At 43.2% G+C, this 24,242-nt stretch overlaps 1 protein-coding gene across 3 annotated transcripts in view; it reads right to left on the reverse strand.

Moving 5' to 3' along the window:
* Filip1 (filamin A interacting protein 1) overlaps window positions 1-24,242 on the reverse strand; it is a 160,733-nt gene that overhangs the window by 69,281 nt on the left and 67,210 nt on the right. For all 3 annotated transcript variants that reach the window (XM_029543419.1, XM_029543418.1, XM_021207023.2), the window contains exon 2: window positions 23,761-24,042. In XM_029543419.1, the coding sequence (XP_029399279.1) occupies window positions 23,761-24,036 (276 nt within the window). In that variant the 5' untranslated portion in view covers window positions 24,037-24,042. The remainder of the gene's footprint in view (window positions 1-23,760; window positions 24,043-24,242) is intronic.

Genomic DNA, 24,242 nt, shown 5'->3' on the forward strand with positions numbered 1-24,242 from the left:
GGGCGGTGGTGGCGCACGCCTTTAATCCCAGCACTTGGGAGGCAGAGGCAGGCATATTTCTGAGTTCGAGGCCAGCCTGGTCTACAAAGTGAGTTCCAGGACAGCCAAGGCTATACAGAGAAACCCTGTCTCAAAAAACCAAAAAAAAAAAAAAAAAAAAAAAAAAAAGTTAACTTCCTTACCGTACAAGTGCTCAACCAGGAAGGCCGAGCTCAGCCTTCAGCCTGCCTGCCTGCCTGCCTGCCTGCGAGCGTGCACAGCAGAACTCAGGGCTCTTGTCTTTCCTTGAAAGACTGAAAACAGCGGCAGATGCATTGTAGTTTTTGATTAGAGGTTATCAATTCACCCTACTAAGAATTATAGGATCTGACCACAAATGGGATCGTCTGCATTGCAAAGGGACCAAGGTCATTGGGTAGAGCTCTGAAGGTCAGTACCCCTGGGATTTGCTAGCCAGTCAGCCTATCCTACTTGGGGAGTTTCAAGCCAGTGAGATACCCTGTCTCAAACGTCAAGGTGGACGGCACGTAAGAAATGACATCTAAGGATGACCTCGGACCTACACATACACACATGTACTCATAAAAAAATGCACAAGCATATGTCCCAAAATATGTCATTTAAACAAGAGGGATGAAGGTTGTTGGACAAACATGATGCTGTTTATAACAATGACAACAAAACTAGAAAACTTATACTCTTCAGAAGCTTTTGAGTAAAATATAGACATTTCTGCAGTGTACGGTGATTCATAACTGCCAAAGTGCCAGGGGTACATAACTTCTGGGTGTTCAGTTGTATATGGTTATCTATATCACACACGATGTGAAAACACACACACACACACACACACAAGAACATCTCACAAGAGGCGGAAATGTAAGAGTCAGAGGATGGAGGGAAAGCTGGGAAATGCTATCTTCTGGACGTGATATGGACATTGAACTCAAGAGCTCACTGAAGCTATAGTCATCCTTACCAGACCCAGACAAGCTCAAGCCGAAGCAATCAGTCCACGTTCTAACAGGCAGCACTAACTGGAATCAATGGGTTGAAATACATGAAAGGGGTATGAAGGTAGGAGGGGGAGTCCATTGGGGTTCAGGAGAAGTGGGAGGGGAAAACGGGGTGTGTAGATATGAAACATGGTATATACGCATAAAGTAATAGAAAATATTATGGAAAAATTTTGAACTTTCAGAGATTCAAATGATGTAACTGATATTCCAAGTTATAAATTGCAACTAAGGAAAAATGCCACCACATTTGAAATATTTGCTCAGGTTTCCAGACTTACAGATGATCTGTATTTTTTCCTGTGTAACTTTTTAATCAGCACTGTCTTCCCAAGGAGATTCTCTTGGATATTTTGTCCCTTAGGCCCATTACGAAGTTAAATACTGCAGACACACCACATCCATGTTTGCGATCAGGGTACTTTTAAGGGCCATAAATCATCTAAGATGGGCCGGGTGGTGGTGGCGCACGCCTTTAATCCCAGCACTTGGGGGGCAGAGGCAGGCGGATTTCTGAGTTCGAGGCCAGTCTGGTCTACAAAGTGAGTTCCAGGACAGCCAGGGCTACACAGAGAAACCCTGTCTTGAACCCCCCCCCCAAAAAAAAATCATCTAAGATGTCTTCACATTTTCTTCCCAAGGTCCGGTGTTCATCCTCTGGGGGAACAATGGTGATCTCATTGACAATGCACCTTCTAAACAATATAAGTATAACTGGTTTTACTTAGCCAATTATATAAACCATTTTAAAGTAAGGTTTGGGACAGTTCGTGTCAGATCAAAGGAATATTTACGTCTCTGATAGTCAGATGTGTGACACCTGAAATTTTGAGACATTTCTATTAATACGCTTTAAATTGGTGACGTAATGTTTCAACCAAGAAAGCCTAGCTCTAGACAGCTAACATGAAACTAACATATTTTTCAGGGAAGGACAGAGTTGAGTTTAGCAATAACCCATACATAGCTCACGGCACCGTAGCACGGACAAAACTCTTTTTTGTTTGTTTGTTTTTTGTTTTGTTTTATTTTGTTTTTCGAGACGGGGTTTCTCTGTGCAGTCCTGGCTGTCCTGGAACATACTTTGTAGACCAGGCTGGCCTCGAACTCAGAAATCCATCTGTCTCTGCCTCCCAAGTGCTGGGATTAAAGGTGTGCACCACCATACCTGGCGGACAAACTCTTTTTTCTTTTTTTCTTTTTTTGGTTTTTTTGAGACAGGGTTTCTCTGTATAGCCCTGGCTGACCTGGACTCACTTTGTAGACCAGGCTGGCCTCGAATTCAAAACTCTTAATTGGGAACATTAACGTGATTCTCTTAACTCCACTGTACGAGAGAAAGACTAAAGCTTTGAGCGATTTCTCAGAGCTGTGTGTTCTCGTCGTTCCATGATGCTGTGTGTGTGCCGGTAACAGTCGTTGTGGGAGTGAGCCTGAAGATGAAGGAAAGGAAGCCTGAAGGAGAGGCCGGGTACGCTTCCCAGACTGACCTCATCCGCAGCTGAAGCCTCCGCATCTGCATCAGCATCTGCTGCAATTTCCTCACACTACATCACTTGATTGGCTTGCTGCTCTCGCCAAAACTTTTGAGCTTCGTCATCTTTTTAGTATCTTTCCTAAGAACAGCACACTCAGATCAGGCCACAGCTTGTGAGTCTGGTGGTCCACCTCCAAGTCTTCCCCTCGGCTGCCCAGAGGCCCCTCGCCAGGCCGTGGCTGCTGGAAGTCAGCCCCACAGAACATCTTCTCACAGCGCACTTTGAAGTGGATAAAATATGCACTCGCGGACACTCGTCTGTTATTTCCTGTGCTCGCAGCTTTGTTCTTCTTTATTGCCAGAGAATTCTACGGGTGATGTCACTTTTCTCCGAAGAGAACAGGCCATCAGAGCTTTTTACTGACATAATTAATTATCTGGAACTTGATTCTGGGCCAGAAAATTCTCAAGGCACGGCCCCTGAAGAATTAACTCGGCTGTGCTCCCCATCCTTCAACTTTTAAAGAGACAGGGTACCATGTCTTTTCCCTTCTCGGACACTGATAATGGTATTTTTGTTCGGTGATATCAAGTCACAGCGAGTGAACTGGGGAACCATTCTGTGATTTCACAAGGAAGACCTTCCGTTCAATGGGTGACGAACTCCAAAGGTCAGAGCAGATCAGGGACACAAAGCACATCGTTTAGGGCTCAGTCTCAAGTGCTACAGGACTGCATCTCAATGACTGAATAGATTCTGGGGGAACTCATGAATCCCCAGCCAGAAGAATGAGATCCAGACCAAAGCTAACGAAGTTAGTCGTCCATAAACTGAAAGATCGGCTTATCAGCCACAAAAGCAAAAAGCATTAGCAGCTTAAACCTCACAGGAGATGAGAAAGTACCAGGGCAATGATGCTGTACTATGAGAATTTTCACATATATATCCAAATGAACACATGCAACATTCGCCAGAAGATGATGGTTCCTCTTTGCCTTGCTATTGAGATTATGAGATGTGAGATTATGTAAATGAGCTGCCACCTGTCTCTGCTCTGTGACTCTGTGGGAGGCAGAGGGCACTGTAAATGGCCAGAAACTAGGTGAGAGGGTTTTGATGGAATCTGGGAATATGGTCCAGTTCTAGCTTTCTCTTCAGAGGTAAAAGATAGGAGTCTCCTCTTTCTCAACATTGATGGGAATAATGATACCAAACGTCTACACAACTCAAAAGGGTTGACTTAGACCATAGCTTTTGGAACCGCACTAAAATATTATCCCATACCAAAAGAAATCAACATTAATTCATTTGAATTGTGCTTTAGACATTTAGATGTGTGACTGACTTTTTTTTTTCCTTTGTGGCAACACCTCTTTAATCTCAACACCAGGGAGAAAAACAGGCAGATCTTTTGAGTTTGAGGTCAGCCTGGTCTACAGAGTTCCAGGACAGCCAGGGCTACACAGAGAACGTGTTAGGGGTGAGATGGGCTCAAGTAAAGCAGAAACACTGGTGAATGACCACCAGCTACGCTTAAATAATCTAGAGTCAGTTCAGCACCGTGTCCTAGGACTGTGGATAGCAGGGTGTCCCCAGTTTACCGTGGCTCGGGTGGCTTTCAGCTGGCCCCAGTGTGGCATGAGTGCAATCCTGGTCTTGGGAGGTGTGCTGATGTGTATGAGAATGGCTCCCATATATCTAAATACTTTGGTCCCCAATTGGAGCTCGCTCTGCCTCCTGCTTGTGGATCAGATGTAAGCTGCCAGCTGCGTCTCTAGCTCCAAGCCTTCCTGTCTACTGTCAGGCTCTGCAGGATGGTCGTGGACTGACTATGTCTCCTTTCAACTACTGGCACTTAAACAAGCTGAGTTCAGGAGAGATGGCTCAGACATTCAGAGCACTGGCTGAGGATGTGGGTTCAGCTTCCAGCTCCCGGTCGAACAAATGTAGAGTGACTCCAGTTGCAGGGACCAACAGACAGGTTGGCAAATACCTATAGACCTTTCAGGAAGCCTTTAAAAGAACCTGTGAGGGGCTGTGAAAGGGCCAGACCTCTCATGGTAAGAAGACGAATCAACAGTCACAACCTGCCCCCCTCACATATTTGAGTGCCTTGCAGCCACTTACCAGGAGAAAAACTCTACAGTGCTGTACCACTGTACCACTGGTTACTAACTGGTTTGGGCTGCTCTCAAAGCTCACTTTGGGTTGAGAAAATTAACATCTGAATCAAAAGGGCTAACCTACAAGTGAACTAAGCTTGGCAGGATGACATCTCATGTGAGCATCAATACTTTATTTTGGTGTAAAGTGGGGAAGCTGGAAAATACACTGTATTTATTTTTAAAGATTTAAAATTATGATGTATAATGTGTAACTAAAATCAACAATATAGATGCGCTTAAAGAAAAAGAGAAAGATACATAAAATACATCCTCCAAATTCACTCCCAAGGGAAAACTCTGTTAACAACTTGGGGTGGGTGATCCCAGGAACAGCTTGTTTCTATAGAAACACAATTAAAGCAACCTATCTTCTCCCCACCACCTCCTAATATTAAATGCTAGGAAGTGTGCACAGAATTTTGCAAATGTGATCTCACTGAAACCACATAGTAATCACATCAGATAAATAACCACTATGGTCATCACTATGTAGATGATGGGTCTGAGGCTGGTACAGAAAAGGTTGGTAATTTGCCCAAAGCCACACAACTGATAAATGGTGGCTGCAGGATAAAAATCTAGGCAATCTAACTTTTGTACTGGAACTCTTAATATCAAACCTTATGGGTTCTCTATATGCATGTGGCCATTGGACCTTCTCAAACATCTATCCATCTATCCATCCATCTATCTATCTATCTATCTATCTATCTATCTATCTATCTACCTACCTACCTACCTACCTACTTACCTACCTACATACCTATCTATAATACTAGGCATTGGATTTATGCTTTCAAGCATGCTATGCAAGTACACTACCACCAAACTATTGCCCAAGAGCTACCATGTAATTGCTTTTAAAGTGTGTGTGTGTGTGTGTGTGTGTGTGTGTGTGTGTGTCTGTGTGTCTGTGTGTTTGTGTGTGTCTGTGTGTTTGTGTGTGTGTGTGTCCAACAGAGTCTAATCCCCTGGACCTGGAGTTGTAGGTGGTTTGAGCTACCCCATGTGAATGCTAGGAACAAAACTCTGGTCCTCTGTAAGAGCAGCAAGCTCCTTCACAAGCATCTCTTCAGCCCTTCATTTTAATTTATTTTTTATTTAACAGTAAGTGGAGGGGCCCAGAAGGCTGAGATTCCAGGAACACTAATAGTCATTTTGCCATACTGATTTTTTTTTTAATTTTAATTTATTTTATATCTATGATGAGTATGCTGTCACTGTCTTCAGACACACCAGAAGAGGGCATCAGATCTCGTTACAGACTGTTGTGAGCCACCAAGTGGTTGCTGGGAATTGAACTCAGGACCTCTGGAAGAGCAGTCAGTGCTCTTAACTGCTGAGCCATCTCTCTAGCCCCATACTGATTTTGTTTTTTTAAAAAAACACTTTGCTTTTTTACATACCTCTTTCTCAAATGGGTTTCTTTTCAGTTATCTTGATTTATTTTCTTACCTGAACCTATGAACCAAAATTTAGATCAAAACATACTACAATTTTTCCCCAAGAGAAGAATCAGATACATGGCTAAGTTGGTCTTGAGTTCCACCCAGTAGGTATGATTAAAATAAAGATCTTCACTGCGATTTGGGTGTAGCAATGAAATCTTTTTCTACCTTTCTGTAATTTGTCCCAAAATGCAAAATGCACAATTTTTGTTAAACCAACATTTTATGCATTTGAATGCTATTGGATACACCAGAAAAACGCAATTATGGCAATGTATGCTATTAAAGTTAACACCATCAAAAATTAGCTGGCATTTCACTAAAGTGTCACAGTGTATTCAAATACATTATTTGCCCATTAGCAATGAGAACATAGTCAATGGGCTTGATTCATCATTGGTACTTTAATTTTCAGGTGAGTGCATATGTAAAATATTATTTATAGCATGCTTTCTCCCTGTGTGTACTTCCAACAGTCAACCGATAACTGACCGGTAGGTAGGTTTGATGATCTTCCTGAAGGAATATGTTGGAGAACTTGATTTTTTTTTTTAAACAAGCTTGTGAGCATCTATTTTCCATCATCCATCATCCAAAATAAGAGCAGTCAGACGAGGCATGTTAAGTGCTATGGCTTCATGTCTTCTACCTTATGGTATTTTTTTTCCATAATAAGTTAAATTTAAGCTGTATGGACAGCATGACACTGATTCTGAGGTTGGAAATATCGGTCACACTAGCTACTCTAATATTGCCAATGCATCTTATCTTTACAAAAATAAATGACCAAGAACAAGTTGCCAAATTTTATATTAATAGCTAAAACATCCAGGGAAAGAACATTCTAGACTATGATGGAACTGACAGAATGATCCAAAGTCCCTGTGGTTTATTTCAAGCTCCCTACTGTTTATCTGCATTCCCTGAGGCAAATGTTAGTGCCTCAGACAATTGATAGGCACTGACCTCTGCTGAGATCTTGTGGTCAGGAGTCTTATCTGAGCTGTCATCATACCAGTTTGTCATCCATAAGTAAATGGTCAGATCAAAGTGTGGTAACGATGACTAAATAGAAGAGGCAGGTGGATGAGGTCAGTAGGCCGTCACTGCCAGATTTCTCAGCTCTGAACTCATCGTTTCGTGTTTAACAGTGGCCAGTCTGCTTGATAGTGGTATGAGAATGTCCCCAAATGCCTTTCACATTTCTCCATGACCTTAAAGGCTAACAAGTATGGAGTATGAATGTCCTCTTTCTGCCAACACCCTTTTTACATAATCCCAAGGGCTATTCTGGCAAAAGAAGCCCAAACGACGTGGACTTGTTCTAGCCAATGTGCTAATGGCATGATGTCACATTCACAGGGATCAGTTCTGAAGGCTCTAAGATGACTGGACCTTAGAAGACCATTTGAAACCAGCTCGTCATCTGGCACTGCTCTTCTAGCTGTATCTCCAGAGAACTGACCAAAGCCTCATATGAGTGCAAGAAATACGCACATCTCCTGATGCTGCAGCTGCCAGGGAGGATAAGCTGTTGGTATTTGAGGAACTACTAATCAAACGGAAAGCTCACTCTCATTTCCAAACTCAAATCGTCCCATGCCTCTCCCCAGCATCTCATTTCTGCTCATTTCCTATCATAAGCTTTTCAACAGTGTGCTCTGGAACGAACACTCCGCTACAAGCAAATTCTCATCAACTCTTCTGAGAGCATCCCTTTCACTGGGTCTAAGGCAGTGATTCAAATTTCACAGCACCAATCTTTAAAGTCACACACATGCACACATGTGAGTGAAGATGCCTGGCCCTTGTATCAAGAAGTTATTAGATTGCTAAGCGTAAGAACCACTGCCTCAAAGGAACACACTAATTGCATCCCACTTGCCCAAAGTGGGTGATTTCTCTCCACTGTCCTGGTTCCCATGGGCTTGAAGGCGATAAAGATTTAACCTCTTGCTCCAGCTCACTCTCTCATACCTGAAATCGCCTATTCTCATCAAGGTCATCAAATAAGAGCAAGTAATTGCCTTCCTCCTTGTTGCATCAGTCCCTGCTTGGTTATTTATTCTCCTTCCTTGATGCTGTAGCCTCTGGATCACTGTCAAGTTTCTGGACAAACCTGGAATTCCCTTTCATACTCATTCTGATACTCTCATCACCAGAATTATTAGGGCCAGAGCCTGCGCTCTAGCTGCCCTAACAAGCCAAGCTCTATCACGCATTCCTAATAAATCAATTAAAAGAGCCAAATTAATGGTGAAAGGCAGGAAACTGAGGTTTATTCAATGTGGCCACTTAGGAAAGGACAAAAGAATTCAGTGACGTTCCTCCCCTCACAAAATTCTGCAAAATTCTGGCATGGGGTTTAGGTTCTATAAGTAGAGGGCCAGAGTAACACATAGCTAACAAGTCTGGCCAACGTGTGGTCCCACCCATCGCTTTCCCATCATTGTTTAGGTTCCGATCTTTTCTGCAAGGTAGTATGACAGGTAATAAATTCCTTTCTTGTTCCAGACTTTGCCTTTTCCTTCTCCCAAAATGAGATTCCAAGGAAATTACTATTTCTCTGGGTCCACTGTCCAAAATGAGAGATACGAAATCATTTAGAACCCTCATTTTCATGGTCCCTGAACATTCTGTTCTAATGATCTGTCTTTAAACTATCTCAGCCAGCAACTTCTATGGCATAATCTAGCCCTCTCGTATTATAAAAACTGTAACTAACTATAATTTCAACTATTTGCCATCTCAGATATTTGGCATTAAGTATCTCTAGACTCTTAAATCTAACAATCTTTGGTGATGGCAGAGCCATTGACTTTCTGATCCTTTCACTGGCTTTCATGTTCCCTTTCCCAAGGGAGATGTTGGTCTGTTGCTGTGAATTGTAACACTAAATACTGGCCCCAAGATCTGGTTGCTCCTAACCTTCAGGGTTGAGAAAATCTTCACCCTACACCAAATGATACTATGTAACCTTGCTCCTTATAAAACTATTAGTTTAATAAAGATGCCTACAGCCTATAGCTGGGCAGAGGAGAGGTAGGTGGGGCTTCTGTTGGGGTCCAAGGAAAGACATTGAGGGGGAGAGCAAAGAGGTGGGGAGAGGAGAAGACACTATGGTGAATCATGAAAACATGGCCATGAGGGTTGGCTGGTGGGAGTAAGAGTGGTCCAGGTGGAAAACGGCAAGTTATAACAGGGTTATTGACAAGGAAGTAGCAACAATAGCTTAGAGGGTTGATATCTGCCCTAGTGCTTTAAAGCTTGTTATAAATATAAAGGTTTTATGTCTTTTACTTAGGAATTGAATGATCAAAGGTGGGGTAGAAACCCCCAATTTATATTTACCATGACAATGCTCATTTTCCTTCTCATCTTACCTCACTTTCCACTGTTTCCACTGCATCTTCATTTACTGTTCCTTCCTCGCTTAACCATGCTCTCTAGGTCAAACTGCAAACAGTCTTGTTTAGTTCCAAGTCCCCATCCCTAATGCTGAAACCTACATCTACAGCAAACACCACATCGCACCAACGGAGCTCATGTTACAGTCATGATCCTTGGCCTTAACTGGCCAGCTGTTGGTACCAACAAATCACAAATCTTTTCTGTCCCAACATCTCCCTTATCAAATCATCCATGAATACTTCCCCTACTGCCCAGCTTGCCAAGAGAAGTAAAACAACTGGGAATAAACTTGTATAAGCTCCTATCTCCTCATATTCTACTGTATCTTAGACCATAAAGCTCATGGCCCATATGAAGAACTGAACTGTCAGGGTCAGCTTCCCACCTTGTCCACTGGGGTCTGTCCTCTCTCAGCTACCAGCCCATCACCAGCATCCGTGCCCGTTCTGTTCTAGCTCATTCTTGTTGGCTTAAGCGTAGGCCAGCTTTCTCTTGCAGTGACAGAACACTGGAGAAAGTTAGCATGTAGGAGGAGAAATTTGTTTTGGCTCAGGGTTTCAGAAGCTCATGGTCTTGGCTCAATAGCTTTTATTCCTGTGGTGAGGCTATACATCTTGGCAGAAGCATGTGGCAGCCAAGAAATAAAGGAGGATGGTCTAGACCCCATTGTCCCCTTCAAGGCTGTGTCTCTCAGAAATCTGTTTCTTCAACTGGGCCACACCTCTCAAAGTTTCCATTATTTCCCAATAGCCTCACTGGCTGAGAATGAAAACATTTTTGTTGTAAATGTGTTTCACTGAACTAGAATTACATCACTCCCCACCATCAGCCCCCCCAACCCCTCTCATTTTGCCTCCACTCTCAAGTTGATGGCCTCTTTTTCTTTGATTATTATTATTACATGTGTGTGTGTATGTACACAGACACATAAATACAACAGAATTTATGCTGTGAGTCTGCTTTTGCTGTGTGTGTGTGTGTGTGTGTGTGTGTGTATACATTTTCAGAGATGGCCACTCTGTCAATAAGGAAGCTCATCCATGGGAGATGCTAATTCTTTTTTCCAGCACTCCTAGGTTGCCTGTTGGTCCTTATCTAGAGTTGGGACTATGTGAGAATTTCTCCCATCAACTTCATATGCCCACTGGTATTGCCATTGTTTTAGTCTTGTTTTCATAGTCACAGTATTCTAGCTCTTACAATCCTCCAGCCTCTCTTCTGTGATACTCTCATTCCCTAAGCCATAGATGTAGGAGCTGTGATATAAATGTTTCCACTAGGGCTGTGATCCATTAATCTCTGTATGATGTCTAGTTGTGGTTTTCTGTGATGGTCTCCATTTGCTGATCTAGATTCTTCTTGGATAAGGTCTAAATCTTTAACACATCTATCTTTGAACTACAAGAGCATACAAAGATGCAGCTGGTTTCCCCTCGTCAGAACAAGACCCTCTTGTGACTCTACTTTCCCCACAGACCTCACTTCATCTTTCTCCTTTCCTTTAGGAGAAGCTCGCTCCAGGACTCGCTCCTTATAACGAGTGGGAATTGTTTGAACTTTTTCTCATCAAGATTGTGCTCCAGTGGCTCCCCTAAGGTGAATTGTGGTGTCTCTGTTGCTAACTGCAATGGTCAATCCTCATCTTCCATTTTCCTTGCTCTGGCATGACGCTTTTGATCCTTCTCTCCTTGGTGAAAACTCGGACTTTGGGACCATGCGCTAATTCTGTCCTGATGTCTTGAGCCACTCATTCCCAGTCTCCTGACTCTACCTCATCTCTCCATCATTCTATGTCAGAATTCTCGTCTTACCTCCTATCTCTATCTGAATATGCTTTCCTCATGGTTTCACTCAGCTTCTCCTAAACGCACGAGCTTCCGTCCGGTTCCCTCACACAGAAGTTCTTTATTGCCTTCACTAGTGCCCTTCTATTTCACTATTTAGTGAGCTTTCTCTTTTCCCAACAACCCCTAACTGCTGCAATAGCGATGTACAGGAGAGTGAGGCAGTGTGCTTTGGCCTAAGATGAGTCCCAGAGGGATTCAATACGTATGCAGGAAAAGTACAAGGAAGTGTTAATACTAGGAGTAAAATTTGAAAACAATTATTTTCATTATCTGGGAGAGGGGGGTCTAATTTTGATTCTTATCAGAGCCACAAATGGAGAAATTTTGATGTCTAACAGTTGTTATAAACTCCACACAGTAAAAAAAAAAAAAAAAAAAAAAAAAAAAAGTTCCAAAAGCAAAACAAAAATTGCACAAAAAAAGCATTTGACTTACTACCTGTGTTATAAAGAACTAACACGTATATAAAGAACGCTTACTAATGCAAATCACCCAAATTCCAAAAGAACAAAGAGAGGAAGCAGACTAGCCAAGTAAATAGAAAGAACACTTGAAAAGACGCTCAACTTCATGCATAAGACAAGAGTAAAGTGAAACTATGGGGAGACAACCACTCCATCTACCAATCTGGCAAAGAAAACAAAACATCTAACTGATAAAGCAATAGGCAATACATTTTGTTGGCAAAAGGGTGAACAACTAGAACTATTCAAGGCGAATGAGCAAGGACTACACACTCACATCCCTTAGGGCCGTCAGTTCACTGTTTGAGGATTTAACCAACAGAGATTGATTTGTGCATATGATAAGACAAACATATAATGTATAAACGCATCATTAATATGGTGACCCAAACTCATGTATATACTAATAATAATAATAACAATAAATAATAGTAATAATAATAATAATAATAATAAATTTTAGGCAATCCCCATAGGACTGTGGATGAACAAATGTGCTCTCCTAATTGCTGATTCTGAGATGCAGGGAGAATAGTGGGGAAGACACAGGGTCTGCTATAATTAGTACATATTGTTTCATGTTTCCCTTCAGGCCTTTGATCAGGAAATGTTTAACATCAGAGCAAGTCTTTCTAGAGATTAGCAGCTGCTGTTGGAAAAGGATGTAGAAATACTGAAGGCAAACACACGCATTGTTGGTATGCAGGTCTGGCCTGCAGACAGGGTGACATGTGAACTGGGAAGCCCAGATGGCAAGTGTTCTTTTTGAAAAAGAAAATTCTTTTGGATATTTTATATGTATGTGTTCATGTATAGCATGTGCATGCAGATGCCCCAAGAGGCCAGCAGAGGGTGGTGGATCCCCCGAACTGTGGTGGCTATGAGTCACTGGATGTGGGTGCTGAGAATGACACACCTGGGTCTTCTGTAAGAGCAGCAAGCCCCCCCTAACTTCTGAGCATGTCTCTAGCCTCACAACTCAGAATTTATGCCCTTCCTTTTTATTATACACGAATATCCTGTTGGAATTATTTCAACTATTCTTGTCAGGGCCCTGCTTTTCCTCTTAAACATTCACAAGTTGAACCAAAATATTTCCTGCTGCCAGCCACGGCATGAGTCACTTTGAATTGTTCATGGCTTCAAGGCTGGTCCGTTACTGGTGGACATGGTGCTTGTGAAGTTCAGTTTTAATCCTAGATGGACCTGTCGGTTCTGCAAAAACAAATGTATAATAGTGTATGAACTTGTTTTCCATCGCCCGCCCTGGTACCCGAGAGGTCTTCTGCAGATTAACAGAAGAGAAAGCAGTACATAACGCACAGTACTTTATCTTCTGTCCTTCGGGCAGTCGTTTCCAAGAAAACAGAAGTGAGGAAGAGACATTAAGGACTAGTGCAGACATCCATATACAATGTCCAGGTTTTACACATAGGTGGTGCCAATGCAGTGGTACCATCAATTTAAACTTATTATACTGTAGACATCCTGGCGTGCACTCTGTTTTCTTTTTCCTTTTTGATGGTGCAGAGATCAAAGCCAGGGTCTTACACTTGCTAAGTGCCTGGTCTAGCACTGAGCTATATCCCGAGTCTATACATTTTATTCTGTTTTTAAAATCAACAAATTTCATTAAAAATCTTTTTATTAACAATTAAGAGACAACAGAATGTTTAGCCCTAAAGGGAGCATATACATTGCCACGCCCGTCCCAAGACTCGGGGGTCATTGTGAAAGAAGGGGCAAAGGCAGTGTACGCGTCAGAGACTGCAAGGTGCCATGACCTTCCAGACAGAGCAGAGCAGTGGCAGGTGTGAATTCACAAGGGCATGAGAGCATGCTTGTAAGCCCATGAGAGCATGCTTGTAAGCCCAAGATAGGGATCAGGAAGAGGGGAGTTAGGCACATGATCCCTCCCCAAGCTAGGATGTTATTGCCAACTTTTAGCTTCTGGGAGAGGAGACACACAGTGTAATAGCCTGACGAATTCCATTTTTAACCTTAAGTAGCATCACACAGTAATCCCATAAGTTACTAGATCTCACTGGGGCCTTTCTGAACATGCACACAGCATGCTTTAACCACACCTGCCTTCTACCTTCTTCTGCCTCCCTGATTGCTTGATTAGAAACATTGTATATGATATAATGATGCAAACTAGAAAAATGCACCTGACAGAAACCCACCTCTTACCTTTAATGTTTTAAATCACCAACTACAAACCAACACGCATGCACTGGTGATTAAACTCCTGTTGTTGAGAAACAGGAAGAAAAAAAAAGAAGAAGAAGAAGAAAGCCAGTTACAGCTGAGATACAGATGAAGGCATCTACAGCCCCAGCTCAAAATATGAACTAGAGGCCAAAAAATGTCAACCAGAGAATTGTTTTATATGGAAAAAAAAATCCTGTAGCTAGATAATGTATGCCTCTTCCCCTTATCTATGGAACAAGATTCTTTTCCTAGTGCTTGCTTTTCAACTTGGACTGCTAGCACGACAGTGGTATGTTGATTTCTTTGGCATGCAACTTGGTGACTCAGTGTAATTTAAAATCATTAGCTGTCAGTATTTAATTAAAAAGTAGAAACTTTTTTGAACTTTTTATTGGTTCTTCCTGAATTTCACATCAAGCACCCCAATCCCATTCATCTCCCTCTCCCCTCATACCCATCCCTCCACCCTTGCTTCCTCCCCACCCACAGAGGGGGAGAAATCTGGTTGTGGAAGCTGGGGTGTGTCAGTGTGTCCCACAGTATNCCCTTTTGTCTATACTTCTTTGCGTACGAATGTTCGTTGTAATGGCTTGTTGATCTCATACATGCAGCTGGCTTCTGATCCTCTATCTGAGGTTCCAGGACTGGAACATCACTGGGTATCCTCTGGGATATCCTGTTATTGCCCTGTGTCATGGAGATCCTGCAGCTTTGGATCTGTAGGACCAGTCCTTTCATGTATTCCAGCAGTTCATGGAAGGGATAGATGTTGGAATGGGACAATTCAAAGCCCTGGATCTAGGCAGCCCACCAGCTCACCTCCACTCACACCACCACACCACTGAAGAGTCACCATGGCTGATCCATGCCCAGCCAGTGCTACTGCCAGCAAGGGGCAGAGGGATAGAGCCAGCTCTACCACTCTCACGACCTTGAGGCTGTCCTGTGCTGCCCAGTCGAGGTGCAGGGCTGGGGTGTAGAGCCTGCTCTCCTAAGTGTTGTAGCTGGTGAGGGGCAGGGCCAGTGCCCAAGATCCCAGGGCCAGCTCTCCAACCTGCCACAGGTGATGAGGGGCAAGTGGGGAGAAGGGTATCTCTTCCTCACCCCTGTCGCTCTACAGGAGACAAATGGCAAAGCCAGCTCTCCCACACTCCTACCCTTGGGTCCGCTCACTAACAACTCCTGCAACCAGGCCCAGTTCCTCTGTACTTCCTGGGTGATGTGCAGGGCTGCTCTCCGGAGTACTGCAACTAACTGGCTAGAGGTTGGATCAGCTCTCCTGATCTCATGCCTCCAGTCCAGGCGAGGGGTGGGGCAGTTCTGCACAGCCCTGAGACATCAATGGATCCCAGGGCAGAAGCTCAGACCAGGGACCTCTGCCTGACCTTTGGTGGTAACAGACCCCTACTACTGCAGAACCACGGACTCAGAAGTGGACCCCCTCCTATGGCAGCACAGGCCAGGAGCCCGCTATGGTCCCAGGTAGCATCACTGGCTACTCACATCAGGCTGTGCCTCACTAACCTCAAGTCCCCAGTTCTGTCTCTCTTCCTTGTGCCCACATCCTTGTTTCTCTCTCTCTCTTCCATTTCTCCACCACTTACTTGCTCCTCTTAGTGGTACCCAGGGTCTTTGAGTGTCTGGGGTCATCTCAGGAATGGTCTCAGAAGTGCTATGCCCTGCTTGTGCATTATGGCACCTGTCATTCAAGTCCTACAGTCATCATGAGCAGCTAAGAAGCACCTATAACTCTAGCTCCAGGGCAGCCGATGCCCTCTTCTGGCCTCCACAGGCACTGTATACATGCGCACAAACCCACACACAGACACATGTATTCATTCACACAGTATAAAAAAATAAGACAACATATTTTTTAAAATTAGCATTAAACAAAGGTCAAAATACAACTTCTCAGCTTAATTAGCTACATTTCACGTAACTACAAAGCCACATGTGGCTAGTGACTGCCATACAGGTGGGGGCAAGTATAAAACATAGCTGTCTTCATCAGAAGTTCCAGTGTGCAGCACAGATCTAGCTAGCTCTTGCCTGAGCTGAAGTATAACAGGACCTCAGACCTTGGCAAAACTGACTCCACAGTAGAAGTGCCATTTAAGCTGTAAGACTCAGCACCACCATCGACAGCACCACCAGCCAAAACAAAGACCTGGGAAGTCTCTAAATGTACTGACCTTGCTTTTTTGACTTCTATAGTTCCCCTTCTGGCATACTGTTCTTGTTAACCCAACTTTATCAACCAGAATATGTTTTTTTAATGCTTAAAAGCTCACCCTGAGAAAGGCTCACAGCTGTACTAGAATCCCAAACACCCAGTGTAGTAGCCAGCCGACTAATAAAGACTATTACTGGCTTAAATCCATATCCGAGCAGTCTTCCCTAGCGGATGCCCCCACAAAAGCACAGCTGGGAGTGCAGATGTGTACTTGATGTCTCCCTGGAAGCCATTCTAAAGTCAGGAGCCTGTTATGTTCCAAGTCTACTTAATATGCTCCTTCCAACACCTGCACATACCCTGATTTTACTTAAAATTGGCTCCATACAACAAATATATATATATATACATATATACATATATACATATATATGTATATATATTCAACATAATAATAGTGGGGGGTTTACATAGATAATTGGAATATTTGGATAGAGTTTGCTCATTGGAATGACTGAGATCATTTTCACTGACAGAAAGGTGGGTCACAGAAGAAAGGAACCATCTCCATCTTTAATTGAGCCCCCCCCCTACAGAGTGTTTTCTCCTGTCCAGATCCCACCAAACAACAAAAACATTTTTTTGCAAGATTTCCTTTATTAATATGCTTTTTACCCACACTTCACAATTAAACCAAAGTTCTGCCCTGTACTGACAGTGAATATATTATCCTCACTGCAGACTCTGATCATATTACGAACGCCAAACATATTCTGCCACAAAAAGTGAAAAGCAGACAGAAGAGCTCTTTGTCAAAATGCAGACAATGCCACCACGAGATTCGGAGGCTTTGTAGGCAACAAAAGGTCAGATGTGGTCTTGGATTTTAATCAGAAGGCAGCCTGCCTTTCTGCCTCCTGAACCCAGCAAAGACATGCCTTTCTCAGCACACTGATCATGTCAGTGGTGTGAGATTTCACTGGGTCCCTTGCTCAAGGTGACCTCAGCCTGAGATTCAAAAGATGAAGCAGATTGAGAGCAGGTGAGGCATGGAGTTAAGAAGCCAGAAAGACTAACTGAAATCCAGCACTTCGGAGCCACAGAGATTCTATAGGAGGCCACACCTTGTGACAAATGGAGCTCATTTAGGAAAAGAAAAGCTATTGCCAAAGAGAAAGGTGATATATTGCATCCCTGCGAGATGAGCCTGTTGTGCCTGGCTGCACTAAGTGATTCCATCTGAGTGGACTATCCTCGTCTACAGCGAAGTATGACAGCTCTTTTTAAAGACGACAAAAATGGGGGCTGGAGGAGTGGATGGCAGTCACCAGTGCACAGTGCTGCAGGGGACCTGAATTAATCTCTCAGCATCCTCGTGGCCTCAGGTGACTCCCAGAGGCTTGAAACTCTAACTACGCAGGAGACATTAAAACATCAATCTTAGGTTGGAAAGGACAGCTCTCCTGGTAAAATTCTTCCATGAGCATAAACAGACGTGTGTGTGCACACACAACACACAAACATTTATCCATGCAAATACTACATATATACACTAAAAGTTGATCTTGTAAATACTTCATAAGGTGTATAAATTTAGAACAACTTGAGATTATCAATAACCAATAGATTATCAGTGATGGTATATGTCCAACCCCCTTCTAGTCCCTCTGTCCTTTAAAGATTTTTTTGTTGTTGTTGTTGTTTTGATGTTTTGTTTTTGGTTTTTGAGGGTTCTTTTTTGGCAACACAATGTAAGTCTATAAGACGTACAGAATGTGTATAGATGAAATTCTATGATTCACACTTATCAAAATCATGAAGGATTTCTTAGAACAGAGGCAAGTGTTGGACAGTAAGAGATTGTAAAAGACTTAGCAAAGAAGGTAAGCTTCTGATGGTCGCTAAATAAATATAAACTGGCTTTTTAAAAAGTGCAGGATAATACACTACAATTTCCCCAAAGACTAAGTTTCTTGCAAGTATTCTCAGTGTGAGAGAAAAAGATAAATTCCCCTTTGGGATGGTGATAGTGTTTGAGTTTGTATCGAGGGTACAGCCAGCATATCTGGATAGGAATGGCGAGTCACAGGAACACTCCAAATGCCCTTTCATAGCTAAGGATTAGATAGTTAACAGATTGTACCAACCAGAATGAGCAATTTCAGTTTCAATCTAACAAAGTCTAAGCCCGTCACACCAATTCTCCAGCCTGAGCAATTTCAATTTCAGTCTAATAAAGTCTAGGGCTGTCACACAAATTCTTAAGCAACAGAATGACATAATCAAGACAAATACTTTGGCCAGTCTGTGCAGTCATCTGCTGACCTGCTGTCCCCAGCTCTCATATTTGGCCAATGATACAGACTTGTTCTCTGTTCCAAATCTGCCCTCATCCTGGGTTTCAACATTGAAATGGAAGGCTTAGTCAACATCCTAACTTCACCTTTCCTTCATGCCAGCAACTCCAACTACCTTCACTGCTACTTCCAAGACCACACTCAATACTCGGTGTTGGTTATGTCAGCTTCGCATCAAAGCCTATGGACAAAGAGGCTGATCTCCAGTCTCTTCAGCCCTTTCTTGAACATTCTTAAACATTCTCTGTTGGCCCAATAATTCAGCCCAATAGCTCTTCCCAGCTGTCTGTTCCTCACCACACTCTCTGCTTCCTGTCCTTGTCTGTTCACTGTAGTCACTCAGACCTTCAACCCTCAATTCAGCACCATGCACTGGGTCTCCTTTTAAAAAGGCCAGTTACGACTGCAAATGCAGTCTCACTTTCTGTACATAAGTGGCCACATTATCCATGACCATCTTCCTCTAACACACTGGTTCTCAACCTTCCTAATGCTGTGACCCTTTAATACAGATCCCCATGTTGTCGTTACCCCCAACAGTAAACTTATTTCATTGGTACTGTAGGTGACCCCCATAAAAAATTTTTTGCTACTTTATAACTAATTTTGCTACCGTTACGAATTCTGATGTAAATATCTGATATGCAGGATATCATCTGATAACCTGATATCTGATAACAACTGGCCGCCACCTTGGACAGTGATTCAGTGTGTGCCGGATTCTCCTAGCGACCATTGATTAGCTCTCAGCACCTGTCAGTGGACGGGACGTCACTTCGCTTGAATGAGAAAAGCAAGCCTGTCAGAGAGCTCTTTCAACTGTCTTCCCCTGAGAAGTAAATCTTTCATACTCTTGACACATAGAAGATGAGGGATTTCCCTCCATTTGAAGGCCAGGATCCAGTCAACTCCCAAATCATGACTTTGGTTCCCTTTCTTCTGTCTCCTCCAAGATTCTGTCACCAGCAATCCTTCTCTGCCTGTGTTCTTGGCATTGTTCCTTTCCGGTTCTGTAACCTCTTAACCTGTCAATAACATCAAGTCCTTTAATCACTGAACACCTTCCCTGCCATGCCTCCCCTCCCACTGCTATCCTTTCTCTGCTTTAAAAGAAAATGGCCAGACATTCCAAAAGAGCAGAGCTAAAGTCCTTGTGTCTATTTTGTTGTTTCTTAAACCATATTTGAGATACACCACCTTCTGTCAGTGGCCAAAGGCTTGCGTTTTTCTCAGTGTGCCACTGCCTGCATGGCTTAGCCAGCAGAACACGAAAGCCAGTGGTATTCTGACACATGATCTAATTGTGTGTCATCTACTTTTCTCCATATCTCTGTATATGCAGGGAGGAAATAACGAGATACAATCTGAGGGCGTCCCCGACCCCCAAATGTATTGAAATAGATATGCCAAGAGAATTTACAATGTAAAATGCTTTTCTGAGTAAAGAAGAATAATGTACCCATGTCCTGGCTTTGACTTGCTTTATGAGAGTGCCCTTTTGCCAAGTCTTCTGTGTTGTGGTTTTTATGATGAGAGCACTGCTTCCTTTGAAGTTTTGCTGGGTTTAGTACAGCCAAGTTGACTGGATTCTTAAAGTGCAATTTTAGAATAAATACAAGGAGGAAAGAATCATGGTACCCAAGCCACGGGCTGGGTGTACAGTTTCATTACTTTCAGTTCAGTCTGGGAAAAAAAAAATGTAACTAGTTTTTCACCCAGAGAGTTAAAAAAAAAAAGTTCCAATTTATTAGAAAGCACGTGTTGCTGGGAACAGTCAAGGACAGAACTGTAGTAACAGAAACCAGCCTAGAGCCCAGATGCCAGGATCTGGTGCGGAGAGAGCAGCTTACAACCGCTGAAGTGCGGCAGTGAAAAATCTGAGAGATGCTCTTCTCTAACAGACCTCATCATTGTCTTCTTCCCTAGACACTGCAAGCCCATAATATCATCCTACTTCCTTTGACGTATCGACCTGGTTTCCACCCCCACCCCCACCCCAAGGCCTCCTGGTTATACCACTTCATTGAAAACCAGCCATGGCGCACCAAATACAAAACCCCCAGATTTACATAGTACCCAGCATGTGGCATCTCAACTGGTCCCCACTTTTAATATTTGTTACACACTAAACCTTGGGATCTGATCTCATTCTGTCCCCCTGATGAAAAGGAATTTTTCAGTTTTTCTTGCTTAAAAAAGTATCTTTCCAGGCTGGAGAAGATGGCTCAGCAGTTAAGAGCACTGCCTGCTCTTCCGAAGGTCCTGAGTTCAAATCCCAGCAACCACATAGTGGCTTACAACCATCCGTAATGAGATCTGATGCCCTCTTCTGGAGTGTCTGAAGACAGCTACTGTGTGTACTTAGATATAATAATAAATAAATCTTTGGGGGAAAAAAAGTATCTTTCCACACAATGTCTTTGATTTGCGGGTTTACATAGGAATTTACATGGAGGAAATTCTGGAGATCAAGGGTAAATATAAAGATCCCGAAATTCAAATGTGAACATTCCCCCCCTGTGTACAAGTGATAAGACAGGCAGGCTAGAACTGTATATGAGACAAGGAATTTAGATCTATAACGATTGTGACTAGAGAGTTGACCCTCCTGTGACCTGAGGCATTACTGATGTAAAGAAGATGGAGGAAGGCCTCCCTAGTTTGCATTAAAGTTTACATAGAACCTCCGAGGTCATCTATGGAGTAAGAGCATTGGACTCAGACAACCAGCCCATAGTCAGACTGGTGGCCAGTGGAAATCTGAGAAACAACACACTAATTAATTGCTCCTTGAATGTTGAGCCATCCCTACAGTACTTCCCAAATCACATTTGTGTAGGCACAATGTTATTGTGTGCAATATCAAGAGTGTCCTCTTACTATTCAAATGCTGATTTCTCTATTGCCCTATCAGGTTTTAATCCAGGATTTGGTGTCGTAATGCTTCTGTCAAGAATCTCCAGTCTTGACTTTGTATAAACAATGCTCACCATTTATTTTCTGCCTTGTCAATAAAATCTGGAAAAGCCAATAACTAGGCAATAGACAGAAGAGGGTGGGACATCAGGGGGAGAAAAGAATCTGAGAGAGAGCAAGGCAGGGAAGATTCTGCCAGGAGGATGAAGGAAGGACATGTCCTGAAGCTGGAGCAAGGAAGACCCGAAATGCAAGGATTATGGCTGGGGGAGGTGATAGTGCTAAGGACAAATGTCTACTACAAGAACGCGTCTAGTCTCCAAATACAAGATAACTCACCTCTTAAACAAATGGAACCTTGCAAAATGTCCATTTACAAATACCTTTGTAGGTGCCTTTGCATGGGTATGTCTGATGGTTTGCTTGTGATTTAAATCACCTTGGAACTTTGTGAAGTACTGGGCCCTTCATTTCCCTTCCCTTCCCTCCTCTCCCTAATGAATGACACTGTACACATTTTTCTTTTTTCTCTTTTTACAACTGCCTAGGAATTCATGTAAGGGAAGTATCCATTATAAGGATCCATAACTCAAAGAGATACATGAAAACACCTGTCTTTGGGACATCTGTCTACTTGCTTCATCTTTTTTTTTTTTCCGAGACAGGGTTTCTCTGTATAGCCCTGGCTGTCCTGGAACTCACTTTGTAGACCAGGCTGGCCTCGAACTCAGAAATCGGCCTGCCTCTGCCTCTCGAGTGCTAGGATTTAGTGAGTGTATCTTTTACATAGCCATCCAGAATGTCACGTAGCACCACTATGTCCCTAGAAGCCACATGAGTGGCCTTACAGAGTCCACCATGATGTAACAGCCTTCTATAGAGAGAAGGGTCCACAGGAGCCACAGATTCACAGTAGCCAGCATGGCTAAAATGAGGCAAGAAGATGTCGTTGCTCCAACAGGCACACACACTCTTATTGTACTTGGGTATCAGGTACCACTGGGCACAGCCGGGGTCATCACTCAACTCTATCCAATAAATGTTACTCAACAAAACAAGAACCAGACTTCTAGGAGTGGTGACATTAGGTTTAGTAATGGTTGTGTTCTGGGAAGTTTTCCTTTTGCCATGAAATTTCAATGTGATTTTGTTCAGCGGTATTTGTATTTTTCAAACTTTAGTTATGTATGATTTATATTTCTCTTTACCCCAGAGGCTCCCTTCTCTGAACACTCACACACAGAAGGGAAGAGGAATGTAGAAGCCACACTAGTTAGGGAAGGCGGCAAGTTTCCCCCGTACTACTAACAGCAGCTGTAAGGCAATGGAGGTTCACTTCATAGAGTTGCTCATATTTCCTTGGAGGTTTCTGCATGCTAACAAAACTAACAAAAGCTGAAAACAGTAACTCCATTCTTAAGTCATCCTGTCCTTGGGGAAAAAGTCACTCTTCCCCCTACTGTCAAAAATACAATTGTGTTAAGCTCAAAATTTCAAAAAAAAATTCGCACTATTTCCTGAATCTTCCAAAACACATACTTACTGGAAACATCCAGGTCAATGAAAGCCAGAAAAAGTTGCCATGGATGGGCAGAAAGATCACTGGACCAAGAGCTGAGCTGAGGTCTACACAAACCAGACCAAGGCTCCTACCCTCAGCTTCTTCATTTATCCAGTACTTAACAACTGTTCCTCCAAGTTACCAACATCAAATGAAGTAACAGACCGGAAAATGCTTTGGGAAACCATTTGGGTACTTTACAATGGGCTGTTCTAGTCACTGTGCCTCAACTCCTGTGGCATGGCAGAGCACTTTCTGAGTTACAAAGAAAGGAAACCAGATGTAGCAGAAAGGCTGGTTTCTACAAAGCTCTAGTTCTGTTGCCCACTGTCCCTCCCTCCTAGAAGAAGCACAAAAGTACTTATTGCAGCACACCATTTTCTCGTCTCTAATAATTCTACATCTTTTCATCAGAGCCCTGTCCAAATCAGATAACCTCTTTCTAGAATTGCTATTAAATGATTGCTAAACTATATCATGACGAAACCTTATGCTTCCAGAGAAGCTGGAAAATGGAATTAGCACTTGGTCATTTGTCGTTCTCTGTAAACAGATACTTATTCAGTGAGAACCTGTGCCAACACTAGGCTTTAGACATAACTGAGGATGATAAGCCCCCTTCCCCGGCGGTGCTCTCAGTCCAGTGAGGGGACAGGTTGATATTCTTTTCTCTCTAGGTCGGGAACTAGCAGCACACGAGCTGACTCTACCTGCAGCTCCCCTTCCATGATACTCAGGAGCTGGATGAGATCCTCCTTGGATAATTCCAGGGGCTTCTTAGTCTTTTTCTCACTCTCCCCAGATGGCTTGAGGTGGCGTTTGACAGTTCCGGAAGCCATGATGTCATCCTCCCCCTTCCGATTTGCCTTGTTCTTTTTTGCATCTTCTGAGGGTCCCTTACCACCATCACTGCTGATGACGGAGGGCTTGGGGCAGGAGACATGCCCATTAGATGAACTTTCTCCACCTTGATTTCGTGATCTCATTCCCACCTGCAACACATGAGGAGAGACGTTCTTTATCACCACTGAAAACATTTTTCTCTAAACACTTAGAAACTTAGCTTTACAACTTGACCAATCAAGAGTGAAAGAGTGAGCCAGGCGTGGTGGCGCACGCCTTTAATCCCAGCACTCGGGAGGCAGAGGCAGGTGGATTTCTGAGTTCGAGGCCAGCCTGGTCTACAGAGTGA

The sequence above is a fragment of the Mus pahari genome, chromosome 10, assembly GCF_900095145.1.
Source record: "Mus pahari chromosome 10, PAHARI_EIJ_v1.1, whole genome shotgun sequence".
Lineage (NCBI taxonomy): Eukaryota > Metazoa > Chordata > Mammalia > Rodentia > Muridae > Mus > Mus pahari.